Below are 25050 nucleotides of genomic sequence, written 5' to 3'. Positions count from 1 at the left end.
ACCCAATATTCCCCTCGGGAGCGCTGCGAGACAGATGTCAAACATGCATCTGCTACTGTTAAGTCCTGTGGTGGGGAATTGTAGTTTCTTTTTTTACATACATGTATTTCTGTTATTTTTTTCTTTTTATGTTTTTATTTCTGTGTATGTGCTAGCTTGTGAGCTGAGGCCCCTGAGAGAGTGAGACAGCAGAGAGACCAGGCCGAGATGGTTGTTAGTGTGGAGGATGGAGAAGCAGAGAGAAAATAGGAAAAAGAGAGGAAATGATGCAAAAAAACAAACTAAAACCACAACACAGCAAAAAGAGAAAGAAGAAACGTGAAGACGCTGGATGATGAGATTAGAGAAGAAAATATGAAGAGAAACTCATTGAAGATAAAGGCTGACCCGTTTGTCAACTCCCCTGTTTGAGAGAAGAGATCAAACACACCATGTGCTTATTTACTCACACGCTATTGCTACCAGTGATATCAAATGAAAATCATTATTATCATTATAACAAAATAAGAACCTGAAGCAGCACTAAAGAATCAAAAAAAAATAATTCTAAAATTGGATGGACATAAATAGTACAAATGAAGACAAAATGTTAAGACTGTAACCTGAAAAAAAAGTAGCAAAATAAACCTGACAAGGTCAACTACAGTCAGCTGGTGACTGGGTCTCATCACTGAACCACAAAGTTGACCAACAGGCCGATCTCCTGAAGACTCTGCATATTTATTCAGAAAAACAAAACAAAAACATTGACAACCAAAACATAAAGGGCATCTGCCGTCATGTCTTCTCTTGCCCTGCGACGCCCACGGCCTTCTCGGCTAGCCGCGGCTTCTGTGGCCCCGAGGCGTGTGTGTCAGCATGTGCGTGCTGCATTGCCAGGAAGGGGTTGGCGGTGATGGCGCCTTGGCCCTGGGTGCTGGGCAGCAGGTTGTTGATGGGCAGCTGAGGGCAGGAGAGCGGGATGGAGGGAATCTGGGCAGAGGAGGAGAGGGATTGCAGCTGCTGGAGGTCCTGCTGCTGCTGCATCAGTTGGTAGAGCAACACCTGCTGCTGCTCCTGGGAGAGAGCGAGAGAGAGAGAGAGAGAGAGAGAGAGAGAGAGGGGAAGAGGAGAGAGGATGAAATAAGGAGGAAATGGAGAGAGCCAGAGGAAAATGCCAGAGAAAAAAATATGGATAAAGTGAAAGTTTTGGACAAAAAAGGGAAATGAGATTTGGATAAGAAGGACAAAATAGAAAAGAAATGAGCAAAGGAAAGTGGGGTGAGCAGCGGAGGGAATAAAGAAAAAAAGAAGAGTTAATAAGCTCAGTGATTTAGGCATTGTGCAAAGGAAAATTGTAGCTCAGTGTCTTTGTGTGTGTTTAACTGTGTGCGATAGTGGTGATGGCAGTGAATAGTTGCAAGCCTGCCAGTGCATGTGTGTGTATGTGTGTGTGTGTGTGTGTGTGTGCGCGTGTTGTACCGCTGAAGGCTGTGAGGACAGCAGCTGCTGGAGCTGATGCTGCTGCAGGAGTCTGTGCTGCTCAGAGAGCAGGCCGAGCCGCGCAGCGCTGACGAGGCAAAGACACAACTCGCAGTGAGACAAATACATCTTAACACACACTTTCAAAACATCACCAACATACATATGACAAATATCAACAGCTCATGAACTGGATACTGAAGGAGTATTTTACATGAATTACTATTTAAAAAGGAAGAAAATTAATCTTAAATGTCAATCTCCGTTCCCAAAAAAGCAAGAAAATTATATATATATATATATATATATATTTGAATTCACATAACTACAGAAAACATGCGACACAACAATGTCTTGTGACAGACTTCGGGGATCTGAAGGAAACAGCGCTACAGGTAGTTGTGATGCTGAATCGACTTCTGTCTCACCTGCTCTTACTCGTTGGTGGGCTGCAAGAATCCAACACGCAAGCAAAAGGAAAAAACAAGGAGAGGACGCAATAAAGCTCACATTCCAACGTCTTACACGTATGCCGACAGACACACTATGTAGCATTATTGAGCAGACCTTTGTACTTGCTCCTGTCGTTCAGTTTCGTTAACTTCTCGTGCGTTTGTTTATTAATGAATGTTTGATCTCAAAAAGATTTCAGGACGACAAAACTAGCCATCAGACGTACCCATTATTAACGGGCAACGTGATGCCCATAGCTGCTCCTGTAGAGTGCGCGTGGGGGTTGCCGGTGCCCGCCGGTGTCTGGATCACCCCGTTCAGCGCGCCGACGATTCCCGCCATGCCCAGCGCACCGCCTGCGCCCAGAGCACCCATCAGCCCCGCCAGCCGGGCTGGGGCTGATCCCACGGCAGAGAGCCCGTTCAGCTGCGGCGGGCTCTGGGAGACGGAGGGAGGGGTGGAGAGAGATGAGGTGGAGCCACTACTGCTGTGGCCACCACATGACGCACCATCCTGAGAGAGAGAGAGAGAGCGAGAGAGAGAGAGAAACACACCATCAACGATGATATAATTAATCACAAATGTAGTTCGTCTAATTCACCGTGTAATGAGGTGTAAAAGCATGACATTATCTCACATAACTAAACTAGAACGTCTGATGCTCGTTTTACTGAACCTTACTTAATTATTCTGTTATTACATTAATGACGTGTCACTGCTCTGTATCGTAGTGCTCGACTTTGTGGTGATGCAAACTGATTTAAACTGACTGCTGGGTGTTTGTTCTTACCTGAGCTGCCACAGGTAACGATGAGTCAGTGGCTCCCAGGTGGCCTCCTTTCATATCTGCAACACAAATTATGCTGATTATGTTTTCATCATTAAGTCTTTTAAAAAAGGTCAGAAAAATAATGCTGGACACCCACAAATGTCTTATTTTATTTTGTATTTGACTTAAATCATATATGAAACACAAAAGATCTTCACAATTGGGAAGCTGCAGCCAGAAAATATTTGCCATTGTGCCTTGTGATTAAACAACTGCAATGATTACTCAGTTATCAAAGATGCAGGATTGTATTCTCTCAATCAACTAATGGATTAACTGACTAACTTTAAATTCTAGTATTGGTCTGTGTGTGTGTGTGTGTGTGTGTGTGTGTGTGTGTGTGTGTGTGTGTGTGTGTGTGTGTGTGTGTGTGTGTGTGTGTGTGTGTGTGTGTGTGTGTGTGTACCAGAGGAGGCCGTGCTGGAGGTGAAAGGCACTGATAGCTGAGCGCTGAGAAGCTGCAGTCTCTCTTTCTTCATGGTCAGAGTTTTAATCTGCTCCTCCAGCCTCCTGTTCTCCTCCTGCAGCTGGTGGAGGGACTTCAACATGCCCAGCACTGAAAGAGACGGAGAGAGAGATGAAGGGGGACACAATAGATTGATTTGATTGATTGATTAGAATATTTGAGGGAAGCACTTTCTGCTTCCAGCTAAAACACATTGCTCTGATTTACTGTTGTCTCTCTGTGTGAGAGAAAATGTATATTCAACTGTGAAATAATCAAAGTCATCCTGTCGTTCAAACTTTATGTCAGATGAGATGTTTTGTACTTTTGGGAGGAAGCTGTATTGGGGTGATCTTTTTTCACAGGCAAGAACACAGATGCTCTGACTTTCTGAAAGGCGGATGCTTTCTTAAGGCAAAACCATGCAACTCTGCTAAGCCTCCACACTACAAATACCCAGTGACTGATGGTCAGATGCACTCCACAGGGAGGTCAGAGGTCAAGATCAGCTACAGAACAGGGACCCTGGACGAGGACAACTCAGTGAGCAGGGAGAGGAGGTGGACAATTTGCACACACACAGGAACTTAAACCTAAAGTCCAGATGAAGGACGACAACTAGGCTGCATTCCCTTTTTAAAATTTTTTTTTTTTACACTTTTTAGATCCCTGAAGGGATGTTCTGATGGGAAGATGTAATTGACAATAACAGATAAACTGAGAAAGTGACTGAAAGGAGGGAGCCAGAGAAGGCAAAAAGGTAATAGATCAAGATAAATGGAGCAAAGTGGGGAAGGAGGAAATAACGATTAGCTGTGTGTGGGGCTGGGTATCGGACCTCAATACTTTTCTGGTCTGGACCGAAATGGGTCCATTTCTCAGAGGATTATATTCAAATAGTATTGCTTTGGTATCAGTGCAGAGAGTCATTGTATCAACACTACAATTAAAATACCTCAAATGATACCCAGCCCTGTGTGCGTGTGTGTGTGTGTGTGTTCAGGTGTGTTTTAGTGTGTGTGTGTGTGTGTGCTCTCACCGTCTCCCTGCGCTCCCTGCTGCAGCAGGAAGCTCTGCCCTTCGTTCCACTGCCTCTCCAGGAGCTGCTCGATGCTGGTGGCCACCGGGGGCAGCGTCTCCCCGCCGCCTCCCCCCGCCCCTAGCAACCCAAGCCCCGGCCCCGGCAACGACCCCGAGGAGTCATAGCGGATCTGCAGGCCACCAATGGGAGAGCTGAATGACAGGAGAGAGAGAGAGCGAGAGAGAGAGAGAGAGATAGAGAGGTCAATGGGGAGATTAACGACCCAACATAAACGTCAGACAAACATAGACACTGCTGGCTATAAAACTACATCAATTTGTTGTTACAGTGGCCTCTAATGAAAAGGGGCCAGGCTTTCTGTCTGTGTGTGAGAGGCAGAGAGAGAGAGAGAGAGAGAGAGGAGAGGAGAGAGAGAGAGAGAGAGAGAGAGAGGAGAGGAGGAGAGAGAGAGGAAGAGAGAGAGAGAGAGAGAGGAGGAGAGAGAGAGAGAGAGAGAGAGAGAGAGAGAGGAGAGAGAGAGAGAGAGGAGAGAGAGAGAGAGAGAGAGAGAGAGAGGACATGCGAGAGAGAAAGACAGACAGAGGGAAATGGACTGTCTTGATGTGATAAATCTTTGTGTGTGTGTGCTGAGACAATCTGTTGAGTGTGAAAGAGGGGAAATGAGGGACAGCAGGAGAGAGTGGAAGGGACACGAGCAGCGTAATGGGAGGGGAAGACAAAAACGGAACGTAAAGGCAAGATTTTTCAACTGTTGAATCACACCGCAAACTTAAATACACTCACATTTTGAGTGTAAATGTCACAGTATTATCCACGTGGAATGCAAAAAAAATAAATATGTGTCAGCTATATTCAGATTAAGATAGTAAATTGTTTAACTGCATATTACTTCAGGTATTCAAAGTCTGTCATTTTCTCTGACACCATATTCTTCTATTACAATATTTTCTTTTTAAATGAAATGCAACCCTTTCCCACAAACATAAATGATGTTTCCTAAATGCAAGATGTGAAATATTACAGGTGCAAATAAATGACCAGAATTATGCTAATTGGAACCAACCTCATCAAGTGAAATTATCCATCCCACAAAGAAGTAGAAACAAGCAAAAATGGATTTGTATCATCAATAATCCCATCCTGAGAGATCCATTGAAATACTCCCAAATGAAGGAGATGCAGAAAATCATCAGACTGTCCCTCCATGTGTGATTAAACGCAAGAAAAGCAAAAAATCTAACTGGAGTTGAAGGATGGTTACCCCCTTCAAAAACACAAGTTATCGTTGGCTGAGAGAGCGAGAATTGCCTGTAGGGGTGAGAGCGAAAGGGAGATTGTGCATGTGTGTGTGTGAGGAGTGAGAGGAAGAGAGAGGAGACGAGGGGCCAGCGGAGGGAAAAGCAGAGAGGGGGATGGGTGAAGGAGGGGAGGTGGGGGGGGGGGGGCAGTGAGGAATGTAAATGGCGAGGGATGGGGGGGAGCATCTGTGTGTGTGTGTGTGTGTGTGTGTGTGTGAGTGTGTGTGTGTGTACTCACCGCGGGGTGGTCTTTGGAGAAGCTCTTATGGAGAAGCCCTGAGCTCCGACGCCGCCGCTGCCGTCTCCCACCTCCTGATCTACACACACACACACACACACAAAAATCAATTGTACATCTAAAACCAAGCCCACAACAAGCCAGCTAAAGTTGAAAGCACTTTATATGTGAAAACAAATTGCATCCATAATAACATTTTCAGGTCTTTTTTGTAAAGTTCTCCGTCCACACAATAGGAAAACAGCTCAATCTCTTCTTCATTGTTTTATTTTGGTGGGGACACAACTAAACACCAGGAGTGAGACCGACCAACAGCCTGGTTAACTCAGCGGAGTGTTTTGTACCCTCCTGCTCCTCTATGCTGTGTATATGTTATGAGAAGATGACTCCAGCTGTAACATGTGGTTTAATACGATTGATTTCCATATGCTCTCTATCTGCAATTAGTGTTGTCAGTACATTTACACAGCACTACCGCTCCCGAATCCCAAATATGTCATTCTGGATTCCTTTTAGTGCTAAGAGGTCTAACGAGAGGTCAAATTCAGCCCCTGAGCAAGCTCACAGTACATACGTTTCTAAAAACTCATTGAGGTAGTTTATCCATGCTGGAGACTAGATGTTTTGGATGAGAAAAATGCCAAAACAAAGAGAAATAAACTTGCATAATTAAATTTAGTTGGCGTAGTGTGGACAAATTGTAATACTTGTGGCTCTGCAACCTCCACAACGTTGTCTCTCTTCCTTTGCATCTCTTTCTCACACACACACACACACACACACACACACACACACACACACACACACACACACACACACACACACACACACACACACACACACACACACACACACACACACACACACGCCTTCATTCAAACTGCATGTGCATTTCTCCCTCTACCTTCTGCGAGAGTCCCTACCTCCTCCCTCTGGGCCCCTGGCCAGAAGCTTCTTTTCATTTTCCTCAGTGAGAGTAATGAATCACACATGCACACACACGCAAACACACTTTTGCATTTACACACTCGCACAAACTCCCCTCTACTTAAGACAGTCAATCCCAGCTTTTACCCTCGCCGGGTCACCACTCTAGTCCCTCGCTCGCCTCCTTTTTTTGAGTCCTTTCTCTCATAACCCTCTCCGTCCTGGCACCTCCCTCCAGACACTCAAAAGCAAAGAAAAGCGGCTGCCAAAGTAAACAGGCTACATGCATACAAACACACGCACACCTTGCACGTTTGTGCTCACATGACCCTTACTAGTGCACAAACACAACTTCACGCTTGTGTAGCTGCACACACGTGCTGTACACGACTGTGTGCATAACTTCACGGTAAGGAAAGAGGGGATGTATAAGCGATGATTTTCATTAATGACTAGGGATCAAATTAGTCAACTAATCTATTAGTCAATCATTGGGATATTAAATCAATCATTTGTCAATATTCAAGCAAAATTGCTAAATAATTCTCTGGTTTCAGCATCTCAAATGTGAGAAATGTTTGATGTTTTTTACTGTTATATAATCACTGTAAATTGTTTGGCATGCTTTTCCTGTGTTGCAGATGGTCTACGACTAAATGTTATTGTGCATCCCCGTGTTGCAAGATGAAAATAAATATCTTTAAAAGCGTGAATATCTTTGGCCTTTAGACTGTTTAAGACATTTGAAGAGGTCACCCTGGAATCTGGGGATGTAATTGGCAGATTCACTGAGAAATGCGAACACAAATCAAAAAATCTACTTGCTATCTAATTAAACTAAATACAACATGTATCTGATGTAAACTCTAATATTTGTGTTGTTTCTGAGGTGTAAACATTTTTTTTTTCAGGAATTACACAAAGCTTGCTTGTGTAGACACACAGAACCTGCCTAGTCTCCATCTGTTGCGCACACACACACACTCACGTGCACGCAGCCCTGTGGCCCCCTGTCATTCAGCCTGATTAGTGAGTTGACCTGCAGGTCAGGGTGGATCTGGCTCTGATGACTGCTGACCGGCAGCAGGAACTACCTACCTTCCTCCTCCTCCTCCTCCTCTTTCTTAACTCTCTCCTCCTCTCCTCTCCCGTCTTTACTCTTTCTTCTCTTTTCTCTGTTCAACCAGATGTCTCGTATCAGGAAGTGGCTACTCTGATTACTAAAGGCACGTCTTACTCCTTCATCAGGCTCTTCTGCACCGGGCAGACAACAAACCATCTATTTTCAACCACGGGAGCTACTGAAGGCAGCTACCGGCTCTCTCCAGTCCTCCGTCACACCGCTACCTCAGCACAATCCTCCTCTTTTACACTAGCCAAAGCTTAGAGCGGAGTTCGATGTTACACACACACACACATATATGTATATGTGTGTGTGTGTGTGTGTGTGTGTGTGTGTGTGCGTGAGAGCCCATGTGCTGTATTTGTTAGTGTGACAGAGAGGACGGGTGAGAGAGGGGGAACAATCTCGGCGTGTAACTGGAGCTGAGTGGGAGGAGCTTGAAAATATCACGAGTGCTGACCCTTGACCTCTCTGTGGGACCAAGGGGGCGTGACCTATCCATTATCTACCTCTCTCACACACACACACACACACACACACACACACACACACACACACACACACACACACACACACACACACACACACACACACACACACACACACACACACACACACACACACACACACACACACACACACACACACACACACACACACACACACACACACACGGTGTGTTGCCGTACCTGCTGGTGAAGCCTCGGACTGGGCGATGAGCGCCGCCATGGCCGAGTTGGGATTCAGCCTGTTGCCAAACATGTGGGAGGGAGCGAGGTTGAAGACCGACCCTGGCAGACCGCTCACCTGTAGACGGAGAATAAGCCACAAGAAGCAATGTTTCACTGGGGTTGAAATTGTACTTTTAAGTTGCATAACAGGAAGTCTTTTAGATATGTATTTTTTTTTTTTTAGCAATTATGGAACACTTATAACCACAATAAGGTCACATGCTATGCGTCTTAACGGCGGGGCTATAAAGAACTTTTAAACCTTGAGAAATGAACATCAAGCAATGCCTCGAGGGTTAAACTGCTTTAATAAAATAGTGGAAATATTCATATGCAGTTAAAATAAATTGTCATTGATTAAAAGTAATTTTAGAGCTACAATTTATGATTACTTTGATGAATTCTTATTTTAATGATTCATATATCATTATGGATTTATTTTCTTGATTTATCAATTATAGTTTTACAAATTTCCAGGGCCCAATGCTGCACAAATTAATAAACAATTGAAATGATAGAAACAGATGACAGGCTGAGACCAGAGTTTTGAAAATTACCCAAATGATTAGTGGTGATGATTGATTTGATGTCTTTATGTCCATTGTTTTAGCACTGTGTATTTATTAAAAAAATAAAGCAATATACATTTTTGTTAGTAAAGTGATATTTAAATCTCATGTTGCATAGTAACAGGTGTTTCTTTGGTGTGTATTCGACAGTACCGATGAGCCACGAGTCTTTGTCTGCATTACATTTTTGGGGAGGTCTGACTAGTGTGTTATTACACATTTAATGAGCCTGAATCTAAATCTGAGAGTCAATCTGATGAATCTATGGTTTGAGAATTTAAATTCTCTGATATTCACTATTGATTCCGCTTCGTCACAAAGCATCTACGTATCATTTTATGCCATTGAAGCTTATTTGAATGGAGAAAAAAAAACATTTGATCTGAATGTGGATTTGACATCACCACCAAAAACATGGATATATTATGGCTCCACGGCTCATTATTCTGTTACCAACACACACACATGCATACGGGGCTCAGAGTGCCTCGACACCCCGACAGTACGCCGACATGCTGACAAAGTGTTTCTGATGCAGAGCGTTTAATCCAATTAAGGCATTTCCCAAATAAGGGCCGCGGAGTGACGGGTGGGGTAAGACGGAAGAGAGAGAGGGTGGAGCATCACCGGGTTATCTAAAAGAACAAAATGGCTGACTGTTTTGGTTAAAAAGCTACAACCAAAGTAAAAGGACACAACAAAAAACTTTTTCAGTCACTGGTTAGTTACTCTACCAGAATTAGTTTGGAAGTTCCAGGAGCCAAGTCGTTATTTATGTCAAGCTAAAAAGCAGAATGAAATTATTTCTTTTGTGACTGAAGAAAAAGTTATTATTTTGTGTTGAAACACAAATTGATAATTAATTGATGGGACATAGTTTAAGAGCTTAAATAGTCTGGTTTGAGCAAATAGAGTTCTGATCAGCACTACAACCAAGAAAAAGAGCTTTTGCGAATGAGCAGAAAACGGTCAAACAATCAATAACCTAAACATCAAAATGTATAAAAAACAAAGCTTCAGTGTGCACATCCAAATCCTGCATTTGTGAAGCTTTGCCTGCTTTTGCATCGTATCTATTGAATGTAAAGTAATTCCGATCCATCTGCTGAATGCCATCATCTCCTATTACAAATTCATGGAGGGGTATGTCTAAAATAATAAAAATTTGGAAAACATCCTGGAAATTCCCATCACTGTTAAATGTTAAAATCAAAGAAAGAACCTGTACCCTCCGTCCTTTCTTCCACTCCCCTCCTCCCCCACCCTTCGCTGCCATAATCCGGCCCCCTTTTCCCATCAACATTCATTTTTCATTTTCATTCATTTTTCATTCAAAGTCTCTCTCGCACTCCCTTTCTCTGTCCTGGGCTGGTAGCCAATAACAGTAGGCCGAGAGTCTGCTAGCCGACTGAAAATAGCAAATGGTCTCTGTCACTCACACACACACACACACACACACACTGAAAGAGGCCTGTTGGCGTAATTTCTGAAGACTTGATTCGGAAGGTGCGTCTCAGATATCCAGATGCGTGCATCACGGTTGAAGCAGCGACAGGAAGAAAAAAAATGTATTTCTCTCTCTATTAAAGTCTTTCTCCCTCTGGCTGCTCTCTTTCTGTCTATTTCTCTCTCACACTCTCACATACACACAAACAAACACAGCTACAGTCCAAACTCAACTACACATGCTGCAAACAGGCGTGATATCCTGTGCTTTCCCTGGGCCTCTCGCCCTCTATAATATGTGCCGAACAGAGAGGAGCGGGGCAAGATGAAGGCCAGGCCAGCCAATTCAAGGCATGAGTGCAACCCCCCCCCCCCCCCCACACACACACACACACACACACACACACACACACACACACACACACACACACACAACAAACACACTTGCCCCGATCCCTCCCTCCATCTATCTATCCCTCCATCCCTACTGTGGTGCTTGTCAGATGTCATTACATCACAGGACAACGGAGGGAGAAAAAGAGAAATGGATGGGGACAGAGAGGAGGAAGGTCGCGGGTGAGAGAAAGTGTGTGTGTGAAAGAAAAAAAGAGAGAGAGAGAGAGAGAGAGCGAGAGAGAGAGATAGAGAGAGAGAGGAAGGAAGAGAGGTGGTAAGTAGACACAGGAGAAAAATGGAGTTGGGTGGACAGAGACAGAGCATGGTCTTTGGGGAGGTTTTGAAAGGATGGACACTGGGGTCAGTGATTGAAGATGAGTTTCATTTTTCTTTTTGGGAGATGGGACAGCGATTACTGGAGGGGGGTTGATCTGATTGAATTAGAGTCTATGCCCTCACTTTTGCATATCAGTGTATTTAAGCCAACACTTTGAAAAAAAGCAAAACAGTTGCATCCTTCGTTCTGAAAATCACCATCATTTATTTTCATCAGGATAAACCTGCTTAAGTGTTACTTCAACATCCAAGGTTGAAGTAACAGTTAAGCAGGGGAATGTTGAAAGTTAATTTAATTAATGTTTTTAATTGAATCAGGCAGGAGAATCACAGACGTTTCAATAAAATGTTGAGAGACAAAAGATAAAAAGATATATTTTTGTTGTGCTTTGAATAAAGTTGTAAGACCTTCTACAGGTCCACCGTATAAAATCAGCAGCTAAATAACTCGCTGAGAATAAAACACAATCCACACAAGGCCAGGACACACAAACAAGTCACACACAATTAACATGCAGCGGATTAATAATAGCGCCGAGAGATTTGGTGCGAAAGACATTTAATTAGTGTGCTTTGGTTTATTTGTCTTCCCACAGTTTATCTGCACTTCAGCTCAAAGATGCGAGAGATGCGGATGAATTGATGGATGTAGAGGGTGCTGAAAGAAGTGTGTGTGTGTGTGTGTGTGTGTGTGTGTGTGTGTGTGTGTGTGTGTGTGTGTGTGTGTGTGTGTGTGTGTGTGTGTGTGTGTGTGTGTGTGTGTGTGAAAGAAAGACAGAAAGAGTGGTGTGTTTAATGAGCATGTATTTTCATGTATGCGAGTGTGCGGAGGGCATTAAGAGTTTTTTAGCACAGTTTAAGTGTTTGGACTCACGTGTGTCGTGGCTGTGCTGGTTAGGGGTGCGGTGGCAGTGAATGGAGAGGGAGGGGCCAGTGAAGGTGTGGGCTGCTGTTGCTGTGACAACTCAGAGCCGGCTCCGCCAACGGCGACGACTCCCGTCCCCGTCGATGACCCATCGGCCCCAGAGAAACCACCTGTGGAGGAATCAGAGACGACAGACATTAACAGTGTTGTCTACGTCAAATGCTATACAGAAATAATACAACAATGATTTGGAAACTATTTATTACAGTATGAAAAGCACTGGTGTAAATAATAAAAACAATGATGGCTGATTAAAATTCAGCCTTTTCAGTTTCAGGGTGCTGCTGGCTAGAAAGAGGTCAATTACTGTGTTAGAGGATGAATCATTTCCTGAGATAAGGGAAGTACAGATCTGCTTTAACTAATGCATAATCAAGTACGTGGTCAGATCATTTGGTTTATGACTGTAAAAACTCCATCAATTATGATAAACTCCAGTTCAAGCGTACATAAATACACACGACTCAAATCATTCACATTAAGCTTTTACAAATAAAGACAAGACGGACATTAATCACTTTCTCTCCATATGTAGTATTTGTACGAATTCAGATAAAACACATTTTATTAAAAATCCTGAATATTATATTCTAAACATGTTGCTCCATTTTCACACACCCGTACACATTCTCTTATCTCTTTGCTCTCCCTCCCCCTCACACACCCCCGTGCTCGCCCACTAACCAGGGATAAGCCCGGCCCCTGCCCCCTTTGACCCCAGCAGAGGAGAGAAGGGGGGGGGGAGACAGGGCCCCTCAGCCCCACAAAAGCCTGAATGGCTCAGGGCAACACACATTCACTTTGGGAACAAGAGATCTTTGTGCCAGGAGGGGAGGGGTGGAGGGAGAGAGAGGGGGCGAGGAAGAGCGAGAGAGAGAGAGAGATATAGAAACACTGGATGGGCCTATATACTATTTATAACGCTTTGTAATATGCACCAGAAAAATTGATACCCGAAGCAGGGCAGCCGTGACTCAGGGGGCACGAGCTCCTGCAAGATTCCTAGCAGCTGGATTAGAGGCCAAACCAACAGTTTGTCAGAGTTTAGCTCGTGCCATTGATGAAATGAGCTGCGCACAAAGAGATGGTGCAAAAACAGTGGCAGAAAAACAAATAAATAAAAGGTTAACATTAATTCATATTGATTTGATGAACGTAGAAGTTATTCAATAGGTTGCAAAATTGAACGCCATTTGTAAATCATGCACGCTGTATGCGCCGCAAGGAATGTTTGAATTCAAATGAATTGACTTAAAACTAAACAGGAAGTTATTTTCTTATCTTTTTTTTCTAGCAAGCGGGAAATGACAGTTGAAGTTAAAACGTTAATGCCATTTCTAGACAATTATGCAAATTGGGTATGCCTTTAATTTTAACTATTCTATTTGTAATCACTCATTTCTTTTTAATTTTGTCACTTTCAGGTGAAAATCATTTTGCTCCAACTGAGTCTGAGGTTTTAGATGAAAAGCAGAATGTCTACAACCCTTGCAAACAAAAGTTATTTTTAAACAAATTAAATAAATTGAAAATATATATTATAGTTGCTGAGAAACTTCTATTGCGGAAGTGTATATTGTCATCAATTACTTTTTACACCGGTGAGAACATTTTCAAATATCACAGAGATTGCTATTTAAATTGATCATCATTTGATTACTGCTTTTGATGGGAATTAAAACTTCCCGAGATGACAAAACACATCTTCACACACGAGTCTGAGCTTGAAAAACATAAAACCTATCTGTGTGACCGATAACATTAAGACCCCGAAGCACAACTGCCTCCATCGCCTGACCTTCCTGTTCCTTTTCCCTTCCTGCTCAGTACATTTGTCACCTTCAGAAATATCCACCTTGATTAGTTCAAGCTGGTATAATCTCCACAGGAAATCTATGTCTATTATTATTACTATGTCGTCTATTTAGGCAGGGTTAACACCAATCTAAAAACCAAGTGGATCACGTCACAGCTGACACGAGTGTTGGGATTTACAAGTCGCTCAGAACTCTGTTTTAGAGCAACATTTCCATCTTTGTAGCAGTGCGATGCTAAAGCTGGGGCGTGTTTTTTTTAAAACAGCAGACAGTCATTTAATCATGTTTAAAAATGGAATGTGGAGACAAACACTGAATACCTTCATGGCAACAGAAAGATTTATTATTCTGAGAATTTTCTACCACCAAAGATAACCAGAAATGTATTCAAACATCACAGCACTGTGTAGAGGGAGCAGAGCCACACTGCAGTCAATGCAAGTGTGTGCGTGCTCGTCTATATGCATGTATCACAAAATGTATGTGGATTTGCCACTAAATGATAAGGCTTTATCAGTTGGTGGCAAATCCACATACATGTTGTGCAAACAACCACATTTAATAGTTTCTCCCGTTATGAGCAGTAAGGATTCAAACTGAACTACGGCGACTTCAACAGACAATATTCTTACCAGAAACTAACCCAGCGTAGTTTATTGCATATTCTAATGTCCATGAAAGAGCTGCCTCTTTAAAACTGTTTTCTAAAATTCATCAGATGTGTTTGAGGGTTTCTGTATAATGTGTGTGTGTGTGTGTCTTGTTTTTCTTAAGTGTCAAGTGTCTTTGTTTTGGGTGAAAAAACATATTTTTAATGTCAAACCACCACAGTGCTCACACTTGTTAAATATACTCACCAAAACTATTTAGCTTTTATTTTACTTTTATTTTATGTCTATTTTTATTTTGTCATTAAGGATGTTTGGTTGTGATTTTTGTTCAGTGAAACAGCAACTGAAAAAAAAAGTAAAAAAAAAAAAAATGTGTAAACAAAAAATTGCACAAAACAAAAGGAGAACATTTTGAAAATGTATCCAATCTCTAAATAATTCCTTCTCATAAAGAAATGTATGGGTTTGATATTTTATCAACGTGTTTAATTTGGCATTCAAATAAAATCCTGTTCACTAAATATATTGCTGGTTTTCACAACTTCCCCTCACATGTGTTGCAGCGAGACCAAGCTGCTGATAATTATGATTTCACCGGGATGGATGAGGGAAAAAAACTTAAAGCAGAAGACATCTTTGACAAAAAAATATATATTAAAAACATTATAAAAATTAGCAAATAAATACAAAAATAAACAGCAATAAGTGTCTTATGCTCTCGTCTCTCTTATTATTCTTTGCTTCACACACCCACACACACACACACACACACACAGACGTCTGAATAAATTCATGTCCATCCGACATCTTTCCTCCCCCACACAGCAAACCCACCGCGCTCCACCAGCTCGTCCGTCCCATCAGTGACCCCCCCACCGTCAAACATTAACCTAACCAAAATCTAACCCCCAGCCTCTCCAACCCTCAGCACATATCTATCAGGCTAACTATCTATCCATCAGCACGGTGGAGTCAGCAGACAGGATGGAGAGGGGGGGGGTAAACGCTAAGAACCTCCCCATTACTGCCCTGCATTAACCCTCAGCTAAATATTTACAGTAGGAAGAAGAACACACGGTTCACACACACACACACACACACACGGTTCACACACACACACACACACACACACACACACACACACACACGGTTCACACACACACACACACACACACACACGGTTCACACACACACACACACACACACACGTCAGAAATGCCGCCACTGCTGTAGGGGAAAAGCACAAGCACCAAAAATGGAGATGAAGGCAGAATCACAGACTAAATGATCCTTAACCACCAATGCTGCCAATAAGTATATTAACGCAAACGGCATTGGTCCTCACGTTTGACTCAGCAACTCAATGCTCAAAGCTATGCATATAAAACATCCACTAAACACACCTTTGAAGGCGTCACTGGATATCAATATTTATGGATCGACATGACTTTCGCTTATGCTATTAGGGACAATTAATTTGAGGTTTTTCAATAATACAATAATTTCAACGTGAGAGACGGCCTCGCGTCAAATTGCTACATTTATGCGTTTAATAACATGTAACAAGTTTCCTCACAGTAACAGTAAATGCCTGACACATATATATTGGCTTTTAACACACAATTAACCGCATTAAATTGGGGATATTGATGCATTTATAAAATGGCTGGCGTAAAGGTATGATGGCAGTAAACAATAACTTAATCTCTTGCAAGCAGAGAAAGACTAGAACACTACTTTGTATTGCTTTGGTTTTATATACCAAGCAACAAATGTTTAGGTCACAATCAGTGTACAATCAGTTCATACTTCAGGAACTATACCGCCATGAGGAAAAACAACACAATTACTACTGATTAATGTATTCCATGGGTGCGTTTATATTTATTTTAGGTTTTAAAGGACAAACAATTTACCAACATGAAATAAATCCCTTTAAAGATAGTAGCACCACTGAAAAATACAGTATATAAGGAATCAGCTAGAATAAAAACAGGCTCAGTAACAGACAAAGAAACAGGTCTCTTTGGTAAATATGTTGAAGAACAGGAACACATTGGTGATTAGTATTAGATCTACTGATCAATGATGGATATTGGCCTGATTAGAGCATCTATTTTCTTCATTTGGATCTAATAAGCATGTACACACGTGCGTATACACAATATATGCGTCGACTTGGGCACTATGCAGACACACACACACACACACAAACACCTTCCGCCGCGCAAAGCATCAACAGGTGAGACGAGGATTTGAGGAATGAGCAGGTAACAGACAGCAGCTGAGAGGCAGCAGAGAGAGAAACAAAAGAGTGGCAATTGTGGAAGAAAGGGGAGATGTGGGCTGTGCTGAGCCATTTCCATCAGCAGAGGGGAACTCCAAAGCATAAAGACAGTTGCCAAGCAACAGAACACGATGAAAGAAACATACAGACCACTTCCACGTGTGTGAGCAAACAGCACAGAGACCCGCACTCTGACTTCCACACACACACACACACACACACACACACACACACACACACACACACACACACACACACACGTCAGAAATGCCGCCACTGCTGTAGGGGAAAAGCACAAGCACCAAAAATGGAGATGAAGGCAGAATCACAGACTAAAGGAAATAATAATAATAAGGAAATAATAACAAAGGTGTGTCAAATCCTTCCTGTTTGAGAGCGGACATGTTAATACTGACGCGATGCACAAACATCTTCTGGGCAACACGTCAGCGTTTAGTGGTGAGTGAGGAGAAAGATCCGCAAGTCAGGAGCTGGAGAACAACAACCGCTACAGCAATGCCACACACCAGCCACATCCCTTGTATTCATTGTGATGGCGCTATGGAGAACTCAATGGGCCACAACTTCTTTTTTTTCTTCTTCCTAACAGGACGTAATTGGCTCGCGGGACTTGAATTATTTAAGCTGCCAAAAACAATTTCATGATTTCTGGTCAGTTGTTTAGCTAAAGCAAAACTGTGAAGATAATTCCCTAAATGCAGCCGACACTGACAGATGGATCTGAGAGAGTATTTGTCATCTAGAGATCTGTGAGACGTGAGCTTTCAAAAACTCATTATTGTTGTTAAACGTTGTGTTTTGTGTGTTAACTGTTTCCTCACCTGGCCCGGCGGTTGTGGAGCTGCTGCTGCTGCTGCTGCTGCTGCTCTGCAGGCTCCCATTCCTTAGGTTCTGTATCCCACCGCTGACACCCATGACCCCCAGCCCCCTCTCTCCTCCTCCCACCCCCACTCCTAACCCACTGCTGGACACCAAGCCCGGCCTGCCTGTGAGCGTCGACGATGAAGAGGAGGATGGGGGGGCAGTGGTGGATGAGGAGGAGGAGGTGTTGGCCGTGGACGAGGTGGGGAGCGTTAGGGAGGGGGCCGGCTCAGAAGGTTTCACATCTGTGGTGAAGCAAGGTCCAAATCTGTTTCGCCAGTTGCCCTTCTTTTTCTTCTTCACCGAGTCGTCCCCTCCTCCTGCCGCCGCTCCTCCGATCCCCGGCACTGAGCTGGCGGGTTGGGGCCGCTTGTAGCCGGCGGACCCACCGAGGCTTGTCGTCTCGCTGGCTGTGTGACTGTGGGAATTCTCATACAGCTTCCCGCCCACTGAAACGACAAGAAAGCAGAGCTGAATATGCAAGTAGAAAGCCTGCGGCCTCTTTGTGTTTCGTTGTGGATTGTTGGTCATCAAAGAATGTACTTCAAGAGGGAAGCAAAACCTGTGTCCTCAGCTTATTAGCTCTGCAACCATCGATTACTACTCATTATTATTAATCTGCTGATTTATTAAAATCAACTAATGGAGCACGTGACCTAATAACATAAATACATTTGAACTAAACCCGTGTGACCATTGACGTAAATAAACGTCTGGTACCTGCAGAAGCCGTAGTGGTGGACATCAGAGAGCCGAAGAGTGTCGTCGTTCCCTCTGAGGCGCCGCCCTCCGAGCTCGGCTTCACGAGGCAGCTGCTGAAAGACGGCGGGGAGGAGAAGGTAGTCCCACCCCCCGGACGCAACGATGAATCGGAGAAACTTAGGAAGTCTGAGGAGGAAGGGGCAGAGGGCGTCTTGCTGGCACTGGTCAACAGGAGGCCTGGAAGAAAAGGAAGACAATGAAGGAGAGATGGACAGAAGTGGAGATAGAAAGGAAATGACAAGTAGCAGGAGAGAAACGAGGCGACATTACAGCTGGAAAAACTTTCATACGACTCCTTTCCATCATCATGGGAGGAGCAGATACAACACAACCAAAATAAGCATTTTATCTGCTCTCGTGCTCTCTATCTGCTCTGGAGTCAGCCCTCCCTTGTACCAGAGGAAGTGCCTTGAGAGCACACAAATGAATGGATACTCAACACACACACACACACACACACACACACACACACACACACACACACACACACACACCTGACAAGGGCTTCAAGGTTCTGATAGTACAAAACACAGGAGCTCAGTGTGAGCTCTGACTCCTTTCAGGTCCTGACCTCCCCACATGTTCCTTCTTTCGGTGCGTTTCTGTGCATTTTCCCAGACAGGGCCCCCGATTACAGGAGCCAGAGGCCAGTCGAGACGAAACACTGTTATCACGGCCACACAAAAAGGTCTGGTGTCTGGCCAAAATCCAGCCACTGACAGCACACGCCCGCACACACACAACACATGAATCACACTCGTATTTTAATAGCAGTGCAGCGATTACAATTGTGCTGCACGTTCAGTTCTTTGGTGGGTGGGCAGGGCAGCAACACCAGATGATTTGTCATTGCGTTTCCATTTTTATAAATGCTGCCATAATTCCCAGTTGTGGGGGAAATTAACATACAGGACCGTTTGCAGCCATTAATTCACCTTGATGGAAAGGCCCAGTGGAGGCGGAGGCCGATGTGGAGGAGGTTGCCATGGTGACCACGGCGGAAGGGATGGGTTTCCCCGAGGAGGTGAGAGACTTGCGGCCCCCCCTCTGTCCCACCGCATGACTCGCGCCGCTGTTCTTCTTGTTCTTCGCCTCGGATGCCGCCTTCCCGGCGTCCGCGGCCAAGCCATCTTTGGAGCCGCCCCCGGAGAGAGTGGACGACACTTCTTGAAAGTTCGCGGTAGTGAAGCGGGCCGCGCTGTCGTCCAGGCGCTTCTGCGAGGACGCCGGCAGAGAGGCGGCTCCTCCCCCTGAGCTGCCGCTGTTGTAGGTCTGGAGGAGGAAGATGGGAAAAAAAGGGAGGGAGAATAAAGAAAAATGATGGTTGGAAGGCAAAGGGAGGACAGGAGCCATGAGAAGCAGCGGAAACAAGGAAAGAGAAAATTATCAAAACAATGCCGGTTTAGAGAGGGAGGACCAAAACTGGGAGAAAGGTCAGCGGGAGGACAGGATATGTAAGCGATACAGAAGAAGAGCAACAAAGGTAAATCAAGGTGGAGGGAAAAAAAGCCACCCATCCCTGCTGTAATATTTAACTAGCTCGGTCAAAATTCACCAAAACAAAAAGGAGAGAGGAGTGGAGGAGTGCCCTCACCTTGTCCGGGACCAAGATGTTAGGAAGGACGAGGGAGGGCGACATGTCCATGGAGATCTTCTTGTGTTTGGGTTTGTGCCTTTCCCGCTCCTTGTGTTTCTGAGCATGGAGAATAGAAGGAAAAACAAGGAGAAACGGATGAGTGAAGCTGCTTAAGACATGATACAAAGAGGAGAGAAATAAACACAGAGACACAGAGACAAAAACAGACCTCCTACATCCATTATTTCATAGCCCTCTGCATTTTGAGGATCATTGGGAAAACACTGACTACAGAGACACACCGGATCATATCCGTCAGTGGGAATGAGTTATTAGGATAAGCTCAGGATATAAGCACAAAAGAGGAAGTGTGTGTGTCTGTGTGTGTGTGTGTGTGTGTGTTTGGCTGATAGAAAGAGAGGAGCATTACATTTCAAAGGCTCAGTCTGAGATGAAAGCTAAGAGATCTACAAACACAAAGAGAGTGATGGAAGAGTGATAAAGAATGGGCAGGAGGAACAGGAATTCAGCACACTGCAGTTTAGAGCAGAGTGTGTCTAAGTGCCTCTTGCCGCTCACAAGGTCTCATCATTTCATCCAATCATATCCTCCTCCTTGGACCATCACGGCTCAATTTACACCCTTTGCTATCACACGCGCGCCGCCACCCTCCTCCTCTCGCACCCCTGAGGTGGCGACTGGGTGCCAGTGCATTTACACCTTGCGTGCGCCGACACCTCTCCGCACAGGCATAGAGGCAGACAGGTGTACGTATGCTCACTCACACACACACACTCACACACACACATACATACATGCAAACACACATGTATGGCTGCACACTCTCGAAGACAGGCGGTTGAATTTATGCAGCGATCCTGCGAGACGACGTGGGACTCGACACGCTTGTGATGCTCAGTGTCACGACAACTCTAAAACACCAGAAAAAGCCCCTCCCCCATTTCTCCCCCCCACCTCTCCCAGGATGCATGAAGGCTGGTGGCAGTTAAGCCAGACTTCCTTTATGTGTAGCAGTTAACAACTGTAATCTAACCCAATGCTAAGACTCTGCGGTTACACAAATGTGTTCTCTTTGTGCCGGTAGAACCTGGAACTCTTCCCTCTGTGTTAGATTTAAAGTAGCTTTAAAAGTTGTTGAAATCTTCTTATTAGATGCTGCCTCACAGTATCATACACGTAGTGTTCTGTAACAGTTACGGTTTTCCTTTGAAGCTGTGCGTTAACATTGACTGCATGTTGTTTTGTGGTTGCACCATTCTAACAAATTTGTGTGCTTAATTTGCTACACATTTTCCGCCCCCCCAAAAAAAGCTGACATATTTTGCACCTTTGTAAACATTCGGCTGCTCACTAAAATATAAAACAGATTTCTGTGAGTCTAAGTGTTTGGCATCACGGCATGAGTTTGCTCTACTGGTAAGTCTGCTGGGTTTTTTCACCTCTGGCGATAATTTTCAACTAATCAAGTAACTGTTTAGCCTGTAAAACATCAGAAAACTGATGCAAAAAATCGCATTTCCAACCGCCACGGGTGGCGTCGTAAACGGCATCTAATGGCGACAAAAAGGAGAGATGGTACTGGAGAAAAAGGAGAGTGAGAGAGAGACATGAGGAGGTAAATTCTTTGGGATTCTCTTGTTGTTTTTCATTAACATTCCAGAGGTAGGTGTTGATGGACAGAGGCTGAGCTGAGAGGGTCGGATAACACACACACACACACACACACACACACACACACACACACACACACACACACACACACACACACACACACACACACACACACACACACACACACACACACACACACACACACACACACACGAAGCACTGGGCGTGGGAAACATAACACACACACAATGTAACCCTGACACACCCTTATCAATCAGGTCAATTGATTATACAGGCAGAGACAAAGCCTTTCAGCGTGTCCTTTCCCCTCTTTCTCTGTCGCTGACCATTAGCAGCCCGATCATTTGACATGTCCGAGTGGTCTTTGAGGCCGTGTGGGGTAAATATGAGCGGTGGCAGAGTACGAGGGCCACGTCTATTTATCAACACACCCCATGAGCAACGAGCAATACCACGGTGGGCCGAAATCCTCTTCGTCTATGTCAAACGCTGGTCGTGGGATTCTAAACTGGGACACTCACTTTTAAAGGAGGCACGATTCCTTATAAAAAAAGGTCTTTTTACTGTTTGGAAAATATATATATACACACGTGCCTGGAAATTTCTTTAGTGTGTCTGGTAAGCATAAGCATCTAGAGATTTGCTTTTGGTCACTAAAACTAAATGCAATAAATTAGGGCTTTAACTATCTATTGATCGATCATTTTCTCAATAATATGATAGTGAACAACGGCCATAAATAACTCACAGATGCTAGTTGATTTTTTTAACCAACAGTCCTATTGTCATCAAATAAAACAAAGAAAAGCAGCAAATCCTCACATTTTAGAGACTGAAACCAGACAATGATTTTGCTTTTATGCTTAATAAATGACTTAAAATAATAAATATATTACTAATCATAATTATTATTGTTAATAATAATATAATAAAACTAACCACTAAATGAATTGTTTGATCATTGCATTAAATCAAACTGCACAATGTGTATACACCTGTGGTACTTTACTTGCTGTAATGCACCTAGATAATATTACATTAAACTTAGCTTGGTTATGTAAGAAATAAGAAATGAAGGGCCTGTACCAATGATGCAAGACAAAAGTATAGCCTTTGTATTTTGATGTAATACGCATCTTAAATGCTTCACAAGTTAACACAATGGCCTCAGGAGGAAGATGAGAGGCTGCAGACACAGAGAGGAGGAGGGCTGAGGTAAGGCGAGGGAAGACGAGGGGAAACGGAGGAACAGGAAGTAAGGGGTAAAATAATCCGCCCAGGCTTAGCAGGAATTCCCCTGTGCAGTTTCCTGCAGGATTTCTGACCAGCCATTGTGTGTGTGTGTGTGAGAGTGTGTGTGTGTGTATTTCCTGCAGGCCTTTTCTAAGTGGCCAGTGTGGGGATCTTTTAGCCCCTGCTGTAGTTTGACTGCAGGGTCTAACATGAGGTGGGTATACATCCAGAGCACATAATAAATGTATGAGTGGATGTGTCGACACACACACACAAACCTGAGCCTACTGAACTCTGACCCTGGAATGTGGATGGAGAGTATGCATGTGTGTGTGTGTAAGTGAGAGAGAAGTGAGATACTACTGCAAATAAGGTGGTAATAACAAAAAACAGGGCTGAGGGGCAGGATAATATGTGGACAAATCCTCACGCACGCACACACATACACAAAGACACACACACACACCCCGTTATTGTCTGACACAATGACTAAGTAGCCAGATAAAACGTCACACAACATGCTAAATGTTCAATTTGGGTTCCACTAATTACTTTATGAATGAACACAATGAAACAGCTATTGTCTTGTTTCATGCATTTCTACCAAAAACAATTACGGACGACTGGAAAAAGATGGAAAGGGGAACTCAAAGCATCAAAGTCTATTTGGATCAGCATCATCAACAAAATCTGTACGGAGCTGTCTGCATAAACCCAGGTTTATAAATAAACGCAAACTCTCATCAGAGCAGCGTCTCATTCGGTGGAAATGGAACAATTGTTTGTTAAAACATGAGAAAAACAGGCTCGGTTGAGGAGCTGACTTCCTCTGATTTTAGAGCGGTGGAGCTGACTGCAGGGCCAAGAGACACTTTCAATTTGCATCCATTCCTTCTAGTCCTCATCTGAAAACACTAAGCTAACAAAATTCCATGGTGCATAATCAGAAAAAAAAAACTATTTTCATACAAATTTCCATCTTTGGTCCATTATCTCTGATATCTGGCCTCTGTATCCGTTGTTATACTGTGTTGTACACAGATTTGGCCCACAACTTGTTGCAGTAAGACATACAACTCAGGAGGCTAATATGCTTGCAGAGCAGAATGTTTAATTAGAAGGTTGCTGCCTCCACTTGTAATACTTTTATTTGTGATCTTTCACTGCTGGTTTACATTGTCGATACAGGCAATTTCTTCCTGATGCAGCTTTAAAGCGTCCCCTTTCTGAATTGAATTGGGTAAACTCGACACATCAACACCAACTTTCAATATTTGGATCCCGTAAACTCTTCCCAGTGATTGCTCCTCAAGAAGGGAGCAAGGATGGGAGTATTTTCAAAAGTGCCGTCCAATACAGGGCACATTGTTGGAGAGTTGTGTGGAGGGAATCAATGACACTGAACAGAGAACTCTCCTTACCAGCTTAACTGTGAAGGGACAGTCAGGTGCTTGCTTTAGTACATTATATTGTGCTATGCTGGGTTGAATGTGTCCACCTACTTGTTCAAATCTAATACTGGTGCGATGGTAGTATCAATCATCAGAAATGGTGCTTTTTGAGAAGGATGCAGTTTGACAAAAGTCAGCTCAACCCTGTCCTCTGTTGGACAAGGGATCGGTAAAAAGAAAAAACAAAAAGTGGAACAGATGACTTGACACCTTCTGTAAATTCCGATTCTTCTCAGCCTGTGATTACATGTTCTGCTAACAGCCGTGACTGATTAAGTCACACTAATGCAGCATTCATTAGAGGCTGGCATCGCTGGTGGGTGTAGGTGGGCTGCAGCCATACGAGCAGCTAAAAGCCAATCCAAATGAAACTGCTGCTGGCTCTGTGAAACACAATTCCAGCGCTCACTTGGAAATCAAATGAAAGCACTTGTGTGATTTTTTAAAAGACCTTACGTTAAACTGAAGGACACGTTGATGCGTTTTTACACTCCCAACTGCCAAGATGGTAAGCTCGAATCTATAACATCTATAGCATAGTTTTTTGTTCTCAGGAACA

The 25050-nt window shown here is 43.7% G+C and overlaps 1 protein-coding gene across 2 annotated transcripts in view; it reads right to left on the bottom strand.

Annotated features, from left to right (window-relative positions):
* Window positions 1-701: 701 nt before the first annotated feature.
* The window catches only part of mllt10 (MLLT10 histone lysine methyltransferase DOT1L cofactor), a 40670-nt gene continuing 16321 nt past the window's right edge, over window positions 702-25050 (bottom strand). For both annotated transcript variants that reach the window (XM_079181723.1, XM_079181724.1), the window contains 13 exons: window positions 20173-20271; window positions 19514-19850; window positions 18537-18755; window positions 17777-18265; window positions 12169-12329; window positions 8506-8623; window positions 5767-5845; window positions 4228-4421; window positions 3150-3299; window positions 2705-2760; window positions 2141-2427; window positions 1462-1549; window positions 702-1056 (listed from right to left, as the gene is read on the bottom strand). In XM_079181723.1, coding sequence (XP_079037849.1) covers window positions 778-1056; window positions 1462-1549; window positions 2141-2427; window positions 2705-2760; window positions 3150-3299; window positions 4228-4421; window positions 5767-5845; window positions 8506-8623; window positions 12169-12329; window positions 17777-18265; window positions 18537-18755; window positions 19514-19850; window positions 20173-20271 — 2556 coding nt within the window. In that variant the 3' untranslated portion in view covers window positions 702-777. The remainder of the gene's footprint in view (window positions 1057-1461; window positions 1550-2140; window positions 2428-2704; window positions 2761-3149; window positions 3300-4227; window positions 4422-5766; window positions 5846-8505; window positions 8624-12168; window positions 12330-17776; window positions 18266-18536; window positions 18756-19513; window positions 19851-20172; window positions 20272-25050) is intronic.

Source organism: Pholis gunnellus (genome assembly GCF_910591455.1).
Source record: "Pholis gunnellus genome assembly, chromosome: 20".
Taxonomy (NCBI): domain Eukaryota; kingdom Metazoa; phylum Chordata; class Actinopteri; order Perciformes; family Pholidae; genus Pholis; species Pholis gunnellus.
Note: the sequence above shows the minus strand (reverse complement) of the source record. Positions and strands in the feature narration are given on the sequence as shown.